The 17,138-nt window shown below is 40.1% G+C and overlaps 6 protein-coding genes across 10 annotated transcripts in view; 2 read left to right on the top strand and 4 right to left on the bottom strand.

Annotated features, from left to right (window-relative positions):
* Positions 1–657, bottom strand: part of LOC105266789 (serine/arginine repetitive matrix protein 5) — a gene marked incomplete at its 3' end in the record, with an annotated part of 3,991 nt that extends 3,334 nt beyond the window's left edge. Inside the window, 1 exon segment of the mRNA XM_011305203.1 lies at positions 474–657. Coding sequence (XP_011303505.1) covers positions 474–498 — 25 coding nt within the window. The 5' untranslated portion in view covers positions 499–657.
* A 53-nt stretch (positions 658–710) lies between these two features.
* roh (reduction of Rh1) lies at positions 711–2,681 on the top strand. Its single transcript, XM_011305202.1, has 3 exons — positions 711–812; positions 1,271–1,447; positions 2,490–2,681. Exons 2-3 carry the CDS (start codon positions 1,276–1,278, stop codon positions 2,558–2,560), a joined length of 243 nt encoding a protein of 80 aa, XP_011303504.1. The 5' UTR covers positions 711–812; positions 1,271–1,275; the 3' UTR covers positions 2,561–2,681.
* Acf (ATP-dependent chromatin assembly factor large subunit) lies at positions 2,682–10,267 on the bottom strand. 5 transcript variants are annotated; one of them, XM_011305198.1, is made up of 6 exons: positions 10,005–10,267; positions 9,499–9,939; positions 5,192–8,576; positions 4,759–4,875; positions 3,969–4,290; positions 2,682–3,563 (listed from the first exon to the last, which is right to left on the bottom strand). In XM_011305198.1, the coding sequence occupies exons 2-6, from the start codon at positions 9,748–9,750 to the stop codon at positions 3,392–3,394; spliced, it is 4,248 nt and encodes a 1,415-aa protein (XP_011303500.1). In that variant the 5' UTR covers positions 9,751–9,939; positions 10,005–10,267; the 3' UTR covers positions 2,682–3,391. The 5 variants fall into 5 exon arrangements, with proteins under 5 accessions (XP_011303500.1, XP_011303499.1, XP_011303498.1 ...); XM_011305197.1 differs by having other exon boundaries at positions 9,499–9,935; XM_011305196.1 differs by having other exon boundaries at positions 9,499–10,267.
* Positions 10,268–10,857: 590 nt separating this feature from the next.
* Positions 10,858–12,857, bottom strand: Polr3F (RNA polymerase III subunit F). The gene is made up of 3 exons (XM_011305195.1): positions 12,684–12,857; positions 11,406–12,174; positions 10,858–10,980 (listed from the first exon to the last, which is right to left on the bottom strand). Exons 1-3 carry the CDS (start codon positions 12,755–12,757, stop codon positions 10,882–10,884), a joined length of 942 nt encoding a protein of 313 aa, XP_011303497.1. The 5' UTR covers positions 12,758–12,857; the 3' UTR covers positions 10,858–10,881.
* A 48-nt stretch (positions 12,858–12,905) lies between these two features.
* Positions 12,906–13,750, top strand: LOC105266785 (yae1 domain-containing protein 1). Its single transcript, XM_011305194.1, has 2 exons — positions 12,906–12,998; positions 13,374–13,750. Exons 1-2 carry the CDS (start codon positions 12,921–12,923, stop codon positions 13,728–13,730), a joined length of 435 nt encoding a protein of 144 aa, XP_011303496.1. The 5' UTR covers positions 12,906–12,920; the 3' UTR covers positions 13,731–13,750.
* Positions 13,751–13,780: 30 nt separating this feature from the next.
* On the bottom strand, positions 13,781–16,186 carry Rpt2 (26S proteasome regulatory subunit Rpt2). Its single transcript, XM_011305193.1, has 4 exons — positions 16,093–16,186; positions 15,094–15,655; positions 14,555–14,941; positions 13,781–14,259 (listed from the first exon to the last, which is right to left on the bottom strand). The coding sequence occupies exons 1-4, from the start codon at positions 16,093–16,095 to the stop codon at positions 13,889–13,891; spliced, it is 1,323 nt and encodes a 440-aa protein (XP_011303495.1). The 5' UTR covers positions 16,096–16,186; the 3' UTR covers positions 13,781–13,888.
* Between the last annotated feature and the right edge of the window lie 952 nt (positions 16,187–17,138).

Genomic DNA, 17,138 nt, shown 5'->3' with positions numbered 1-17,138 from the left:
TCAGAAATAAAAATTGAAAAAAAAAATGGAAAATATTCTCTGAATATCCACTTTTATTATTAATAAAATGTCGCATTTGTGATTCGCAGAAAGAAATTATTAAATAAAATGATAATATGAAATTATTAAATAAATAATGAATATGCTTCAGACATTTGTCAGGAACAGAAGCCCCAAGTCCTCCCCACAGTCCCCAAAACCGAATATTCGAGTTCCCTGATAATCTCGAGGGAAAAATTTCGAAATGCTGACGCCTCGTTCCTGAAATTCCCCTTGAAAGATGAAAACAGTCCAAAAACGGGGAGAGGAGAAAAAAAAAATGCAGGAAAAACCTAAAACCCTGGAACTTATCTTTTCCGCCAAAAATAGTCGCCATGTTTCCACATATCCCGCCCAAACTGTAACGTAAGCACCAGAAAGAGTCGCAATCGCCATAAAAATTTGTCGATTAGTTGACAAAAAAAGGGCCTCACCTCTTCTTGTTTTTCTCGGGGACATGCTGGTCCCGTAGTTGATGCGTTTTGGGGATGAAATTCAGTGGAATGTTGCCAATCTGCTGATGTTTTCCAAGGAAAACACTCGGAAAAACAAAATACACACGCAGGAAGAAACGTTGGCCAGCGGCCTCTGATTCAAATACAAAAATGAGGCGTCTCCAGATGGCGACAGGTTCCCTAACCGGAAGTAACTAGCGCCACTCGATATATCGAAAGGTCGTTCCAATCGATAGGAACATCTTTATATAACCAAGTCAGAAGATTGAAAATCCTCGAGAAAAGAAAAGGTTTTGTGACATTCGGATCGATCCACAGGTACTCCAGCTAACAAAGTTATTATTTATTGTTAATAATTAATTATCGAGTTATTAACAATCACGTTAATTCATCAAGAAGCCGGATTGTGGTGGGAGGAACTCCTCGAGATTTTTGGAGATCCAGAAAATTTTCGTCGTCCTCGAAGATGATGAAGGGTTTTTTAAAAATAATTTTAAACCAAAAATTCATTTATAATTAATTAACATCGAGTTATTAATAATTTAATTAACTATTCGAGGATTCCGGAGACGTGGGTGTAGGACTCATGTTCCTGGAGATGGAGAAAATTTTTGTTGTCCTTGGAAATGTTTAATGGTTTTTGAAAATAATTCAAAAATGAAACTGTTGAATTTTCATGATTGCAATTTGAATTTAATGGGAGTTGTTCAGTGGAAAATTTTGGAGGTGCCCTGGGGATGACGTTGATGAGTAATCTGTGAATTTTTATAATTTAGCCAGCATGGCTGACTCTCCGATTCCCAAGGAGCGCTACATGAAGTTCCCCTACACCTTAACAGCGAAAATGTACTTCTTCCCTTATAAACATCACTGGAAGCACGCGTGGTTCACCAGGTACTGGTGTTATGGCATCCTCCTCACTCTGCCAGTCATGTGGAAGATCACCAAGGCTGGTAAGTCCTTCTGGGAGAAATCCCCATCGTTTAGGCTCCTAAATTAATGGACAATGTCATTTGGCGATAAATTGATCGATCATGGTGAATTTTTGAAGTCTATAGAAAAATCGATAGAGTTTTTTCATTGGATCGTTTTTTTTATGAGAATATGAATATTTAAGACGTAATTGCCCGGGATTTGAAGGATTTATCTGAATTTTCTGGATTCTTAGGGATTTATTTATTAATTATATATTTATATATATAACCGACGGTAGTGGCCGTGCGGTTAGAGTGCTAGACTAGCATGCCAGAGATCCGGGTTCGATCCCGGGCACCGGCGGTCAAAAATTTATAGCGCTCTGATCTCACGGTTCCACTGCCGAGCGGTAGTCCTGTCAAAAGGACGACTGTACCTGGGCAGGTTTTTTCCCTCAGATGAGGTTTTTCCCTCCCTTCAAGCAAATGCGGTACAGGGGGTTGGGGGGGTGGGAAGGGAACCAACTAACCGTAAAGACCCGAAAGGGTATACGAGAGAAAAGAAATTTTTTTTATTTATATATATATTTAATAATTATTTACTCGATTTAATTTCTGGAGGCATTATTAATTCCCAAGGAATAATTGAATTCTCATTTTGTTCTTATCAATTCTTTCAATGAATATTGAGCCGTTAATTAGAAGATTACGAGAAAATTAATTGGGAAATTTCCAAGAGTAAAATTAATTTAATGGGGGAATATTTTCCTGAATTCTGTGGATTTTTATGAATTCCCAAGGAATCATTGAATTCGCATTCATTTTTTATTAATTTCCAAATGAATTTTGAGCCTTTAATTACAAAATTACGAGAAAATTAATTGGAAAATTTCCGAGAATAAAATTAATTTAATGTGAGAATATTTTCCTGAATTCCCTGGATTTTTATGAATTCCCAAGGAATAATTGAATTCGCATTCACTTTTTATTAATTTCCCAATGAATTTTGAGCGTTTAATCACGAAATCATAAAATCCATCACAGAATTTCCCTCATAATTAATTCTAAATAATCTTTTCAGTGAACAACCCTGAAAACGTGGAGAAATGGCGTGAAATTCGAAGGAAGGAGTTCTACGGCGGTGACCACTAAAATCTCGAGATGAGTCCCCAAAAATTTCCAAAAATCTGTAGAAATTATTACCTCCGATCCACCGAATCGTGAGCCACACATTGTAAATCAGTGTTAATAAATAATTGAAATTATCAAGATATTTAAATACTATATCATTTATTATCGATTTAATTGTAGAAAACATACGATATTACAAAGAGTTAATCAGTTGTCTTTCTCATTTTTTTTTTGTACCCTAGTGTCATAGGTCCAGCCTCAAATAATGCCTATTCCGAGGGAAAAAATTTCATCAGAACGACCACCAAATTCAACTCCCCATTAATCAATAATAACATATCATGCATAATAATCCTCAACTCTTCATAATCCCCTAAGTACTCAGGATTAATAATAAATCTCCAACTTGAATGGAATCTCCCCTGACTCTAAAATTCATGAAAATGAAATATCGACGGAATAAATAGAAAAAAAAATTACTAATAATAAGAATATGTTCTCCTAACTAATGAAATGAAGAAAAAAATAAATTTGCTAAACTACTAACTACTTGCAGAACACTATGATGTTGTACTGGCTCCATTAATTTCCCCTCGACAAATAACCGAATTTGACATTTTTAAAATCATCAGTATAATAATTAATACTGGACGCAGACGCCATTAGACACTCGTGAGTATTCAAAAAAAACGTCAGGAATGTGAAAAACACACACCAGTATTTTGCTTATGCTTTTTTATACTAAAATAAAGTACAGGTGTCTGGGATCTACTCTTGAATTCTCATCTCGCTGTTTGTGTGAAAAATATAATGCCAGTCACATGCTGTTGTCTTTGATCTTCCACTGGTGTCTCAACTCTCGTCGATCTCAGTATTACCATTGCGATGGGACTTATGGGGCCCCGAATCATCCTTGAATCTCTTGGTAGGTGGTGCTCGGGTCTCCTCGTCGTAGTTAAATCCCATCTCCTTGGATTTTTTCTCGAAGTACTTGGAGAGTCTCATTCCAGCTCTGTAAACGTAACTGTCAATTCAGGGGATGCACCACTGTTACTTGTGGCGAACGAATTCAATCGTTCGGAGGCCAAAGATTAATTTCTTTTTTTGTTTATTGGAGAGATTGAGTTGTTCTCCCACAGGCAGAATGATTATCTTCATTATTTGCCATATTTTATAATTTTTTACGTTATAATTGTTGTTATAACAGTGAATTTAGTGTAATTTCATGTATTATTTATATAATTATTTATATAATTGAGTGGATAACAAAATCTCTCCAAATTCATGCGGCCCATCATCGATTTCATCGTTCATGCAAATCTCTCAAATGATCTGGAGATACAGAGGCGATCCCAAGAGAAAATTATTCAAATCTCTGGCATCCGAACCTGTGGTCCCTCCCCTACCTTTATTAAATATTAACACTTACTTGTAAACAGCGCTGTGGTCTGCATTGTAGGTGTGACAGTTGTCGAATATTAGTAGACAGTCCGTGAAGAACAGGTGTGAATCGTTTTCGTATATTCCAGCCTCGAGTTTTCCCTTGATCGTACCAAAGTCCATAGGTCTTTTTATAAACTCGTAATAATCAGGTACTTCGTCAGTCCTAACCGGCGATAAAAAGGGCCATGAGTCCCTGTGGTGCATAACATCGTTCAGGAGATCGTGAAGTGTCTTATCTTGAACTGCAGCTGCTCTTTTTGTCGCCCTCCGAGTCTGTCTCTGCTCCACCTCTTCTGATGTACTTCCATCTATTGAAAATATTATTTTGTTAGTCTCAGATAATTTTAATATTTTGTTTTTAATTATTGAAAGCGTGAGGTACAAATGTCTAAATGTGATATCAGGCGTGAGGTGTGGAATTTTAAAATACAAAATCTATGGGAAATTTTCATTATTTTTAAAAGTATATTTAAAAAGTTTGAAAAATCCATTGGTTTCGTTGTCTGCAATTAATCCGACAATTTCCTCTCCCCGAGGAAAATCGATTAATCGCCAGATGACATATTACCCCAAAATATTAATACAAATTCCAACAATACAATAAAAAATTAATGTTCGATGCAGCATGGGGAGTGTAAAAAAAATTAACAAGCCAGACGAGTGAAATCGATCCCAAGACAACAAAAATCCTTAAAAAAAAAAACAATAATGATTAGAAAAGCGTCTATGGTGGGAAGGTAATGGACACATCTCCCTGATCTCTCAAAGATACAGACCGTCCCACCAGTTTGAGGATTCTGTACTGAGGAGACTCTTGGCGAAGCCGTGGATGCGGAATCGTGCAGCAGCTGCACACTGTCTCTCCGTTTCCCTTTCCCGCTCGCGTCCTCTCACTAACAAACAACATATCATCCAAAAAAAAAAAAACCAAAAAACTGATAATCCTCTCCACAAAAATCCCCTAAACGGATTGAAAAAAAAATCCACGAGAATAAATTCTGGGCTTAAATTTGAAACCAAAATAAAACCCAAATAAATTTCGGTTTTCCTCCAGTTTTCTTCAGTGCACAATTAAAATAAATACAAATGATAAAAATAAATAAATACTGGAGAGCAAAACTAGTCTTCCTATCCAATGATATTCAATAATATCCACTAATAATATAATAATAATAATAATAAAACAATTGAAATTAAGGTGAAACCTACCAAATCTCGTGGCATTCTTTTTGAGATTCTTGCACTCGTGACACAGCCATCGTCCCCTGGGTGCCCTGGACATTGGTGGTTCAACACAGTCGAGGTGGAATAATTTATTACATATATCACACCCGAAGAGGCTACCAGTGCTGTTGCACTGACTGCACGTCTCCATTTTCTTGATCTTGACGTAGCTGTTGTCAGCGGTGTCCTCTTCCTTCTCCTCCTCCTCAGCGACATCCTCCTCCTTGATGATCTCCTCTTCGTCCTCCTCCTCGAACTTCTTCCTCTTCCTGGCCTTGGGCTTGGGCTTGACCTCTTTGGGCCTGCACGTGCCACAAAACCAGTCGCCATCAGGGACACTAGTGAGTTTAGGTTTGAGACAGTACAGATGCTGTCCCTTATTGCACCCATCGCAGAGTAACATGTGCTCCGCATCCTTGCACTTTCTGCAAATTCTGCATCGAGCATTGAGAGCACTTCTACCCCAGGCGACACTTCCCTCTAGAGTATTCAGATGTAGAAACAATTGGGACCAGCTTGTGGAGGCCAGAAGTGACTGCTCCCACTTCTCCCTGACTTCTTCGCACGAGTATTTCTTGTCCTTCTCGTCATTACCCAGTGGTCTCTTCAAGTACTTCGTCTCAACAGCATGAAACAGCTGGAGTATAGCCCACGCCATCTGCTTGATGTTGGCCTGCTGTCGGCCATCAGGAAGTGTCTCGTCGTCTCCAGGAGGTCCCAGGTACTTGCCAGGATCCCTGTAGGTCTTTCCAGTCCCCACCTCGGAGTCTGGTGTACCCGGACGACTGTTTCTACTCTCATTCTTTATTTTATCGATTGTCGTGTTCACTGGCTCCTCAATTCCACTGGTACCCACCTCCTTCCTCCAGGAGTCCCTGTCTTTTACCTTCAGGATCCCCAGACATCCTGCCTTCAGTTTGTCCTCAAGATCCAGAACGTAATCCCTCAGGGTGAGCTCCAAGACCTCGTCGATGGGAACGTCCGGTGGAAAATTGAGATTTGTATTTTCCTGCTTGGATTTTCGAGATTTCGTTGTGGAGTTGTTGTTGTTAGAGGGTGGATACACTTCAGGATTGAGCTTGTGTTTGGGACAATTAATCAGGGCTGACGAGATACTCTCACTCTCCTGGATAAGATTATTCCTGAGCTCTCCTTCTCTTATACCTCGAATTGATAGACCATTTATGAGGGCCTCGATGTCCTCCTGGCGACCCAGAAATCTCCATTTCCCAGGGCTCTTAGACTGATGAACAGGGCACTCTTTGTCCCCCGTACATGCCATCAGGGATTTCCTGACATCCGACTCCTTTCTCGGAGACTTCAATCCATTCTTGTCCTTTTTATCAGTAAAACTCACGGTTTTTTTCTTCTTCGACTTGTTAAAGTCGTTCTCTTTATTATCGCTGAACTCATCCTCGAATTTTCTCCTCAGATAAACCTCGGCAGTGGCTTTATCCTGGAGCTCAGGCATATAATTGGTGCCGCCCTCGATGCAAACACCAGGATTCACCTCATTATCCTCGACGAATATCCCAGGTACAGAGAGGAGTCTCCAGTACCTTCTGAAGGCCCTGTCCATCCCCAAGAGGAGCATCATCTGATCATCCTTGGCAGCCTGCCTCAACTCCCCAAGCCTGCCCTCATACTCCTCCCTCTTCTTCTCCTCCTCCCTGCTGCCCCTGGTCTTCTTGGGCCTCTCATCGACGATCTCATCAACAAGCTTGACACTCTCCTCCTTCATCTTTTCCCTCTCCTCCTTCATCTTCTCCCTCTCCTCCTTCTCCTTCCTCTGCTCAGCTACAATAAATGACTTGAGTTCTCTCCTCGCCTGATGCAATTTCTCATACCTCTCCTCGATTACGTCCCTGATAGACGCAAAAGTCAACAGCTGATTGATCAAACAAGTCGCCACAATGAGCTTATCCTTCATCTCGAATTCACCGACAGACCGATGACCCAGAGTCCTGAGAATCCTTGCCTCCATGATCCTGAGGGAGAGAGCAGGATCATCGTGATTGGTGTATCCACCTCTCTGTGAGTATCTCCACTTGGAGGCGACCTCGCTGATTCTACCCCCAGATGACAGCAGATGTTGCCTGAGAATTTCTGAGACAGTGACGTGATCAAGTGGTACCTCTGATAGTTGACAGCCCTGATGTGTCTGGGACCAGGTGGAGGCGAGGGTTGCAAGCTTGACAGCCTCTGCCATGGAGGACACTCCATGATCCATCGATGCCTCTGGAAGTGTCTCAGTGTTGTTCGCCTCGTGGATCTCATCCTCCTCCTCTGCCTGATGCTTAAAAATATTCGCCAAGAACAGCTGGAGAAGATCCGACCACAGACCCGACGTCTCCTTGGCCAGGAGTGCCTTCTCCAGCATCTCGAAGGTCAGTCCACTGGGAAAATACGACGACACATCCAATTCCTCGTGGAAAAAATGCAGGAATTCAAGGATCATAACGAAATCACCGAAGCTGTCGTCCGGGATACTGCAGCTAACTGGTGTACCCTCTGGTATTGGCCTGAGATCCTCGCACTCCAAATCTTCCCTGGGTTTGTGCCAGTCCCTGAGGTACGCCGAAAAGGCAGCAAGCTTCAGCCTCTCCTCCTTCTTCTTCTCCCTCTTCTGGAGACGTTCCTCCTTCTTCTTGGCTTTCTCCTCCTCAGCCCTCGCCTTCTGATTCTCTTTGTACTTTCCATTCATTCTCGGTCCCTTGGGGCCCGTTTTCCTCACATAGCTGTTCTTGTCCACTGGTTTCGTCTGCTTGAAGGCATCCTGACTCGATTTCGATGGATTTGAAGTTAAAAATTTGTCGAGAGTTCCCTGCTTCTGCTTCATAACAATCGGGCGTTTCGGTAAATTCGAAAAATCCGGAATGGGTCCAGCGAAGATCGAGTCAAATCGAACTTTTGGTATTCCGTACTTCTGTTGAATCTCGTCTTTGACTATCCATGTGCCACTGGGCGCCTGGTGGCACAGCATCCTCAGGAAAATTTTGTTTCTCTCTCTGCTGTATAGCTGTTTCTTCCTCCGCACCTGCGACGCCTCCACGATCATCAATTGGCTTATATCATTGTCTCCACAGTCCAGTTGCTCAATCTCATAGCGAAAGAGCTTTGCTGGGGGGTGGAACTGACGGTCCTGGGGATTCTCCTGGGGATTCTCTTTCAGATATAATTTTATTTGATCGTCTGTTGGCTCGATCACCTGCAGTACGTGACACTCGCACCAGGAATCCTCTGTGAAACTCGCCTCCACCATTTCACCGATGAAATATCTGTCTCTCGCGTATTGATATACATCCTCCATCATCTCGTTGAAGGAACTCCTGGTGGTTCTGCTGGCGAGGTACAGAATCGGGATCCTCAACTAAAAACAAAGCAGAATTTTTATCGCATACTCCAGTCTATTCTTTTAATAATAATTATTACTAATTAATATCGTATTTAATAATATTTTCATTACGTAATTGCCAATGGCAATTATTGTTTAAGTATATTATTTATTTATAATTGGCTTGTCATTTCTATTGAATTTTTGTTGTGAGTTGACTTCCCCTGGGGATATTGTCGGTGGATATCTCGCGATTGAAGAGAGATAGAGGAATTTTCATGAGAAGCTTTTTTGGAGAGCGATGCGTGCTCTAGAGAAAAGATTCATATAAAAATTTTGCTATCTCTTCTCGTTTGAAAGATATTCATCGATTACTGGGGTTTGTCGATTCACTGAAAATTTATTTTTGTGATTTTTATTTGATTAAAAATTGTGTATTAAAACAGTTGATTACAACTCAAAATTTGGGGGCCAATCATTTTATTCTGGTCACAACTAAAATATTGTTATTCCTATTTTTAACCTTTTTGGGTTTTTTCTAATTGAAAAAGGCCTCTAAAAAAATTTTTAACTGAAATCTCGTTATTCCATTTAAATTCCAGAATATTCTGAAATAATAAAAGAAAAATTCTTCATCAATTTGAATTTCTTATTCTGTCAAACAACTAAAACCCCAAAGTACTCTTCAGGCCTTCTCCAATCAGCAGAATACATCTCCAAAATTTCTCCCCCAAAAACATCGTAATTCAAGAGAAAAACGAAATAACAATTGCGTACGGAATTCTCAATAATGTTCTACACCCTCTCGGCGAAAATTCACGTCCTTCAATTAATCGTTCAACCCCACGGATAATAACCCAAAAAAAAAACAAACAATTAACATAAAAACGAGAATACTGCCTGAAAGATTGTCTCGACCGTGAAATGCCCGTGCAAATCGCAGACCCAAATAAATTACCTCCATGGGAAACTCCTTGAGACTGGCTTTGGCATTCTCCTCACAGGCGAGTGCCTCCTCATACGTCATATTAGTCTTCCCCGTGATACTGCACGACCAAATGGTGGAGTTGCACAGTATAATTCTCTCGCAGTACTCATTATAATCCTTGAAAACTTCATTAGTAACTTCACAATGAAAAACCTCATCATCATCCCTGTAGTCCGAGGACACATGAAGACGCTGGAATGGCTTTTTCCTCAAGTACGGCATGATCAATCGATAATTAATCCTCGGAAGGGACTAATTACCAAACAACCTGATGTCGGTTTCGAGCAATTGCGTGACGACGCCAACGCTTTCGTCCAAGCGAGTGGTGAAAATAAAAATAATTGATTCACCCAACAAAAGCCTTGCCACAACAATTTACATCACAATAACTCGATTTCGTTCTGCCCCTATCTCCAATTAAAATGTTTTTTTTTTATTAAATCGTTATAGTCCACTGGGTATCAGGTTTAACTCACCCACTGGCATTTCCCACAAATCTTGTACTTTTGTTTTTATCAAAGGATTCTCACAGGTTATTAATCCTTGAACTCCACATGACAACTGTTTTTAGAGGTGTGTCCTAGGGATTGGAATTTTTTTACTATTAGTTGTGATTGATCGTCGATTTTTTGGGCTTCTGGGGGTGATGCTGATCGGGAGAAATCGTTCGGTTTTTTTTTTTTCTTTTCAATCGGTCAAACCACCTGGCCTCAAAATAACGGCGCACTGAATGAAGAGACTGTCTTCATGGCACTGGATACTCCAGCCGGAAATCGAGAGCAGGGCCGGAAACTTCAGCATTTGAAATAATCAGGAGCGAAATTCAAACGCTTCACTTTTTTCTATCCGGTTTTTCGGGAATATCTCGGAATTCGAGGCAGATGCATCGGTTTTTTATAGGACCTTTTTTCTTCGTCTCTTTCTGCTCGATAAAAAAGTGTTACATATTTTTTTCAAATTTTTTGTGGATCTCGAGATATTTTGGGGAGATGAGAGATGGGGGGTTTTGATTTTTTGAATTTTTTAACGGTTTTTGGAGGGTTTCGGCGATTTTTTGAGGGATTCGCGATTTTTTTGGGCGGACGGGGGTGGGGGAGTTTTTGGGGGAGTTTTGAATAGATTTTCGGAAATTTTGAGGGGGCGCGGGGGAGGGGGAGGGGTTGGTATGAGTGGTAAATTTTTGGCGGGAAGGTGGAGGCGCTTTTTGGATCGATTTTAGCGGGAATCGATTTCCCGCGTTTTTTGAGGGATAATTTTTTGGACTAATTGTTTATTTCAGGAATTTTAAGGGTTGCAGATTTTTAAGTGCGAGATTCATTGCGGAATTTCTTTGAATTGCAAAAATGTAAATGTTTATTCGATTTTTTTGTATTGGGATGCGTCTAGCCAGTCTGTCAGGTACTGACACTTCAAGGGGGTGACGTCTCCAAGGTCACAGCAGTTTTTCCGCACCTGGAACATAATTAATCAAGCGGTAATGAGAGTCAGGGATGAAAAGATTGAAGAAAATCAAATAAGACGGATCACGAGTTCCATAAATATGCGATTTTCCCTGGTAATGACTGGATTTACAAAAAAATGTTATAAAAACTTTTTCTAGATAATTAAATTCCCTACAAAAAAGTTCTCTGTCATTTTCCTCTAAATCCACTCATCAACCCCCTAATCCGCTATTCCCCGGAACATTGAAATTTCCTCTACCAAAAAAAAATGGGAATCGACCTTCAAATTATTGGCATTATCTCCGAAGCCATTCACATTATGAGAAAAAGTGATAAAAAATTTTACGTGCCCAATGAAATTCCCACCAAAAAAGTTTCTTTCCATTTTCTCCTAAACCTCATATCAACGGAGATACTACGAATTTCCGTACTTACAGGACACATTCCACAGGGTGTGAGGATGAGTCCCGGGGTGGTGACGATGGATGTGATAGCGCGATAAATGGTATCACCATCAGCAGACACAGTTCGTTCAACCTTTCCATCATAAACGAGAGTATTGAGAATCATCTCGAGATCCTCAACAGATAAATTCACCTTGGAGATGCCAAGATCGGAGATAAACTGCCAGACCTCCTTGGACGACGCGAAGGTGACGTTCCTGGCGATGATGGGGCCTCCTCTAACGGTTTTCATCTCCTCCCTCTTGAGCTCGAGAAATCTATAGCACTGCTGATTGAGGACATCGACGAATTCCGCCTCGAAATCCTGATCCTGGTACCAGGCACCTCCAGTAACAGATCTGTCAGGCTCCAAATTGTAGAGCATGTAGACAACCTTGCGTCCAGCTGCCACGGACTTGACAGGTTTGATGAGTTTCTTGCTTTCGAGACTTTTAATTATCTTTCCTGTCTGGGTGACTGGGAGATTCGCCTTCCACCGGACGTCTCTGCTCCAGATTCCCTTGTTGCCAGCTGCTTCGATTATCGAGTAGACGATTCTCTCCTCATTGTCCGCACCCTTCGTCGTCGAGGCCTTCAAACGGTACAGCAAACTCGTGCCCTTCTTCAGGACCACTATCTGACCTTGTTTCAATAGTTTATTCAAGGCCAGGGCCTTCTGCGCTGGCTCCAGGTTTGGATACTCCCTGGAGATGTCGGCGTCTGTCAAACCGTTGGGGGTCACCTGCGCCAGGTCTATTATCCTGGGGAATTCATCCTTTAAAGTATTTTTAAACATATTCTTCAGCTTTAAATTCAGCCTTAAACAAATTTTTTTTAATCAACAAACAGAATTGAGAATTTTTTTTTTAATTTTCATTGGTCGATTTCTAATTTGGGATAAAATTAATTAATTACCATTAATCGTAGATATTAAATAGTTATTAATAATCGAATTATCATTTATTCAATCGCAATGATTATTAACGATGGTCATTAATTATCGTCAATTAATTGTTGAGTAATAACGAATGAATGAAGGAATAATTCGATTTAATTGACACTCAAGTTTTTCGGGAATAACTTGGGATCTAATGGAGATACAGAAATTTTCGTGGAACATTTTTTGTAGCTCGTATTTTAATCTACAAAAGAGGTTTATGTGAAAATTTCGGTAGCTCCAGTGGAATCTGAGATATTTGTGGTAAACGAGGGAAAGGCTGAGTGTAGAGGTTGGAACGGTTGATAAATCAGTAAAACCAAAAATTCTCACTTCTGCTCGATTGAATCTGCATTTCTACTGATAGAAGTCCCAGGTTGTGGATCATCGACGTCCTCAGACTCCATGATCCCTCCAGAATATCGTTCTGCTCTGGAATAAAGTTCAGTAAAAATAATTGTTCCCTGCACGACACATGGAGTTGACTTAACCTCAAATCATCGCAGACAGTTCCATCATCTCTTCTTCAAGAACTCTTTACTCCCCTGGATAACATTCCCGATCGAAACCATGGAAGACTGTGAGAATGACGAGACCCTGGATCTCGCCTCGAGGACGTGGAGTCGAGTCATGGAATCGGCGTCCAAAGTAAAAAAAAAAATCATTACAAAAATTATTTCTACTAGATATTCATTTACTCCAGTGAAATTATTGTCCCAAATTATTTTCGTTTTTTATTTTTATCATTGAGTCGTTCATAGCTAGTGACTACAAATGAATTTGATAAATTAATATTATTAATCAATATTATTTATTGAAATAAATTGATTAGATTATTGAATTATAAAATTCTTGATAATTTCAGACTAAATGATACGATTTTGAGAAATTAAGAATTATTCAGAGAATAAAGAAAGTGTTTAATTTTTCTCAATCAAATTAATTAGAAAAAATAATGGAATCATTGAAAAGTTATTTCTCCCTCTCCCATTGGAAATTGACGTGAATTGATAATCTTATCAGGCAGGATATCGAGAAGGAGTGGACGAGGGCTCCCAAGAGGTTCTGCAATCAGATTTCGACGTAGGATATTCAGATGGCTTCAAGATTTCGTTCCTCCTGGGAAAATACAAAGCGCTCGCAGCCCTCAACCCCGAAAAAATCCCCCCAGACATCCAAAAGATCCTGGAGGCGACCCGCCGAGGAGAATGCCACATCTGCCACCTAGAATCCTCCGGTGAAATAAATCTGCTGGAGTCCCAAGAAGTAATCAGAGCCCACAGAGACCACATAACTAAAATAATTCACAAATTAAAAGAGAATTTCTCACCTCTCCTCCGAGAAAAAAACATAAAAATCGAGGAACCAGAATTAACTTGACACTTAATCCCAATAAATCTCTCACTGACGCCTAAAAACTCCCAGAATAATTCATTAGAATAATTAATTCCTTTTATTAAACGTACGAATACACGTGAATGATTAATAGAGAAAAAAAAAAAATCAAAAAAGTCTCGATAATTGTTTGACCTAGGATTTTACAAGTAGAGGCCCTCGGGTGATCCCTCCTTCTTCCTGTAGAGAACACTCTCCTTGGATTTCTTGAAATCATCACTCGTCACCTTCATGCGACGTTCCCTGAGGGCCATGAGACCTGCCTCTGTGCAAATAGCCTTGATATCAGCCCCTGAGAGATCATCCTTGGACATTATGAGCTCTCCAAGGTTCACGTCTGGTGCTAGGGTCATTCGACTCGTATGGATGCTGAAGATTCGGCGTTTTGTCTTCTCGTCGGGCAGGGGAAACTCTATTTTACGATCTATACGACCTGGACGGATCAGGGCTGGGTCCAGGGTCTCGATTCTGTTCGTTGCCATCACCACCTTCACGTCTCCACGACTATCGAAACCTGAATTACGAGAATTATATTTTTTTTTCAAATTTTTTCAACAAATTAACAATTCACTAACGATTAACAATCATTCTCTGAATTACAGGAAATTAATTTCGATTATTAATATAATAATTATAATAATTATCATTACAGTAATTATTACTATTAATATTAATTGATAGTTAATCAATATAACGATAATTATTATTATGAAATGATTATTATTATTCGAATTATTGAGATTTACAATTTTTTAAGAATGTTAATTAAGAGTATTTGATTGATAATTAATAAAAAATAGGTGTCTCACCATCGAGTTGATTCAAAAGCTCCAACATCGTCCTCTGGATCTCCCTCTCACCCCCTGAATTGCTGTCATATCGTTTGGTGCCAACAGCATCGATTTCATCGATGAAAACAATAGATGGTGCGTGCTCCTCAGCAACTCTGAACAACTCCCTCACGAGTTTGGGGCCATCCCCGAGGTATTTCTGGATGAGCTCGGAGCCAACGACCCGGAGGAACGTCGCCGAGGTCTGATTAGCCACAGCCTTTGCAAGGAGTGTTTTCCCAGTGCCCGGGGGACCGTAGAGGATCACCCCCTTTGGAGGTTTGATGCCCATCTCCTCGTAGTACTCTGGATGGGTCAGGGGAAGCTCCACAGATTCTTTGATCTCTTGAATCTGAGTGTCGAGACCTGGAGGGAAAATTAGGAATGAATTATTCGATTTTTAAAACCAAATTTGGATGAAATTAAATGATTTCGTTGTTATCGTTTCATTTATTTATGGATTTCGGGATAAAATTGATAATAATAATTGATATGAGATGAATAATGTGATAATTTACCTCCAATATCAGCGTAAGTCTCCTGAGGTGCTTTCTCCAGTTTCATGACAGTTACCATGGGGTCGGTGTCGTCTCCAAGGACTCCAACGACCGCATGAACCTTGTGATTAAGGAGAACAGAGCAGCCTGGCTCCAGTTGATCCTTATCAACGAAAGATAGAATGGATACGTAATGCTCTGATCCCACAGAGGTGGAAACTATTGCGTGATTGTCATCAATTATTTCCTCGAGTGTTCCAACAGACATGGGAGTGCCCCTGAGATCGTCCACCTTCGACCTCTCCTCCTCGTTCTTCTCCTCCTGGGGCTTCAATCTCTCCTGATTCCTGATGAACTCCTCCTCCATCAGCAGATAATCTTTTATTCTCTCTAATTTCAAGAGCTTCAATCGACATCTAGTGTGTGGTGTCACTTGTGGCAGCTTCAGGGCAACATCTGGACCCTTTGTCCTGCGCTTTTTCTTACCCACGCGAGTTGGAATTGGGGGCTCGTACTTCTTCTTCTTGTCCTTATCATCCTTCTTATCACCACCTGTGCCACCTGCACCCGACTGATTCTGCCCCTGAATTTTTGGATAATTATTTCATTTATTTTTGTACTCGATAGATTTCTAGAGGGATATCTCGAAATCTCTTGGAGCTAGCGAAATCTCTGTGGGACCTTTTTTGTAGCTCTTTTTCCCCTCTTCAAAAAAGGTCCTTATGAAACTATCATGATTACCCGTAGATTTCGAGATATTCGATCAGAATTGCCGCTGTATTATTAACTCGAGAATTAACCGAGAGCTCTTCAGGTTTTTTAATTATTCTTTCTTCATAATTAATCAAATTGTTTAGTACATGAGTGTCGGTTAACCTCTAGAGTGTTGACGAGTTATGTTATAAAAATGGAGTTGCGGGTGAAATGGTGGAGTGCTGGGGAATTTTTATTTAAAAGAATTCATTGATTGTTTTATAATTCACGAATTGTTCGGTATTTTGTACTTTTGATTGTACGTACCATTTTTTATTGAGATTTTTTGACAGACAGAAATCACAAGTCACTCAATAGAAGCAGTGGTACCCAATGAGGATTGACTAAAGTAGAGGCTCAGTTCTGGGGGTTTGAGTGACCCCAGCGGCATCGTAGTACTGCACCCCAAGAGAGAGAGGGTGCCACATGAAATGATGGGGTGTCTATCAAGTCGACGGGCTGAATTTTATGTTCTGCGGCATGAATGCTTTTTGTTTTTTATTTATTTAACTAAAATTTAGCCGACTGTAGAACGGGCGGAAGGGGGAAGCCTCATCTTGTGGAATTTCAAATGAAAAAAAATTTCAATGTATTGAAGATATACTAGTAATTAATTTATATTTTTAAAATAGGCGCGTTGGCTAATCGGTAACGTGCTTGCCTGCCACGCGGACAGCTAGGGTTCGATCCTAGCGCCATTCATTTTTTTTTTTTATCTAAATAATTCCTATTTTTTCTTTTGTAAATGACTAATCAATCGAAATATTGTTTAAAAGCTGAATAGCCCCTCGCCGTTCATGTTCCCCTGATACTTTTTCAAAAATTTCGAAAAATTTTAAATTTCAAATTTTAAATTTTGGAATTTTCCCGCCTTGGTGAAATACTCGCTGTCGGTAATACAGGTCCCTGAATTGCCAACAGTTGGTAATATGGATCCCCAATATGTCGGCAAATGGTGAAAAAAAATCGAGTAGTAAAGTTTCGAGTAAAAACGTATAAGTATAGAAATTGAAAAATTCGAAATTTTTTGAAAAAGTATCAGGGGAACATGACAATCGAGGAGCTATTCACTGAAATTTTCACTGAATGTGAAAGATTCGAAATTTTTGAAAAAGTATCAGGGGAACATGACAATCGAGGAGCTATTCACTGAAATTTTCACTGAATGTGAAAAATTCGAAATTTATGAAAAAGTATCAGGGGAACATGACAATCGAAGAGCTATTCACTGAAATTTTCACTGAAAGTGAAAAATTCGAAATTTTTGAAGAAGTATCAGGGGAACATGACAATCGAGGAGCTATTCACTGAAA

Source organism: Fopius arisanus, unplaced genomic scaffold (genome assembly GCF_000806365.1).
Source record: "Fopius arisanus strain USDA-PBARC FA_bdor unplaced genomic scaffold, ASM80636v1 scaffold00041, whole genome shotgun sequence".
Taxonomy (NCBI): domain Eukaryota; kingdom Metazoa; phylum Arthropoda; class Insecta; order Hymenoptera; family Braconidae; genus Fopius; species Fopius arisanus.
The sequence above is the reverse complement of the archived record's forward strand: the minus strand, read 5'-3'. Positions and strand labels throughout refer to the sequence as shown.

Excerpts from the sequence above, each read along its gene's own strand:
- LOC105266785 (XM_011305194.1), top strand. The coding sequence starts at position 12,921 with ATGGAAGACTGTGAGAATGACGAGACCCTGGATCTCGCCTCGAGGACG. Across the intron at positions 12,999-13,373 it reads TCATGGAATCGGCGTCCAAA|GCAGGATATCGAGAAGGAGT; the intron begins GTAAAAAAAAAA and ends TAATCTTATCAG.
- Acf (XM_011305196.1), bottom strand. The coding sequence starts at position 9,750 with ATGCCGTACTTGAGGAAAAAGCCATTCCAGCGTCTTCATGTGTCCTCG. Across the intron at positions 4,876-5,191 it reads AAAGAATGCCACGAGATTTG|TGAGAGGACGCGAGCGGGAA; the intron begins GTAGGTTTCACC and ends GTTGTTTGTTAG. Across the intron at positions 3,564-3,968 it reads GACCACAGCGCTGTTTACAA|TTACGTTTACAGAGCTGGAA; the intron begins GTAAGTGTTAAT and ends CTGAATTGACAG.
- Rpt2 (XM_011305193.1), bottom strand. Across the intron at positions 14,942-15,093 it reads GACTTACGCTGATATTGGAG|GTCTCGACACTCAGATTCAA; the intron begins GTAAATTATCAC and ends TTTTCCCTCCAG. Across the intron at positions 14,260-14,554 it reads GCTTTTGAATCAACTCGATG|GTTTCGATAGTCGTGGAGAC; the intron begins GTGAGACACCTA and ends CTCGTAATTCAG.
- roh (XM_011305202.1), top strand. The coding sequence starts at position 1,276 with ATGGCTGACTCTCCGATTCCCAAGGAGCGCTACATGAAGTTCCCCTAC. Across the intron at positions 1,448-2,489 it reads GTGGAAGATCACCAAGGCTG|TGAACAACCCTGAAAACGTG; the intron begins GTAAGTCCTTCT and ends TAATCTTTTCAG.
- Polr3F (XM_011305195.1), bottom strand. The coding sequence starts at position 12,757 with ATGGAGTCTGAGGACGTCGATGATCCACAACCTGGGACTTCTATCAGT. Across the intron at positions 12,175-12,683 it reads GCAGATTCAATCGAGCAGAA|GATAATAGACCTGGCGCAGG; the intron begins GTGAGAATTTTT and ends TGAATTCCCCAG. Across the intron at positions 10,981-11,405 it reads CACCCTGTGGAATGTGTCCT|GTGCGGAAAAACTGCTGTGA; the intron begins GTAAGTACGGAA and ends ATTATGTTCCAG.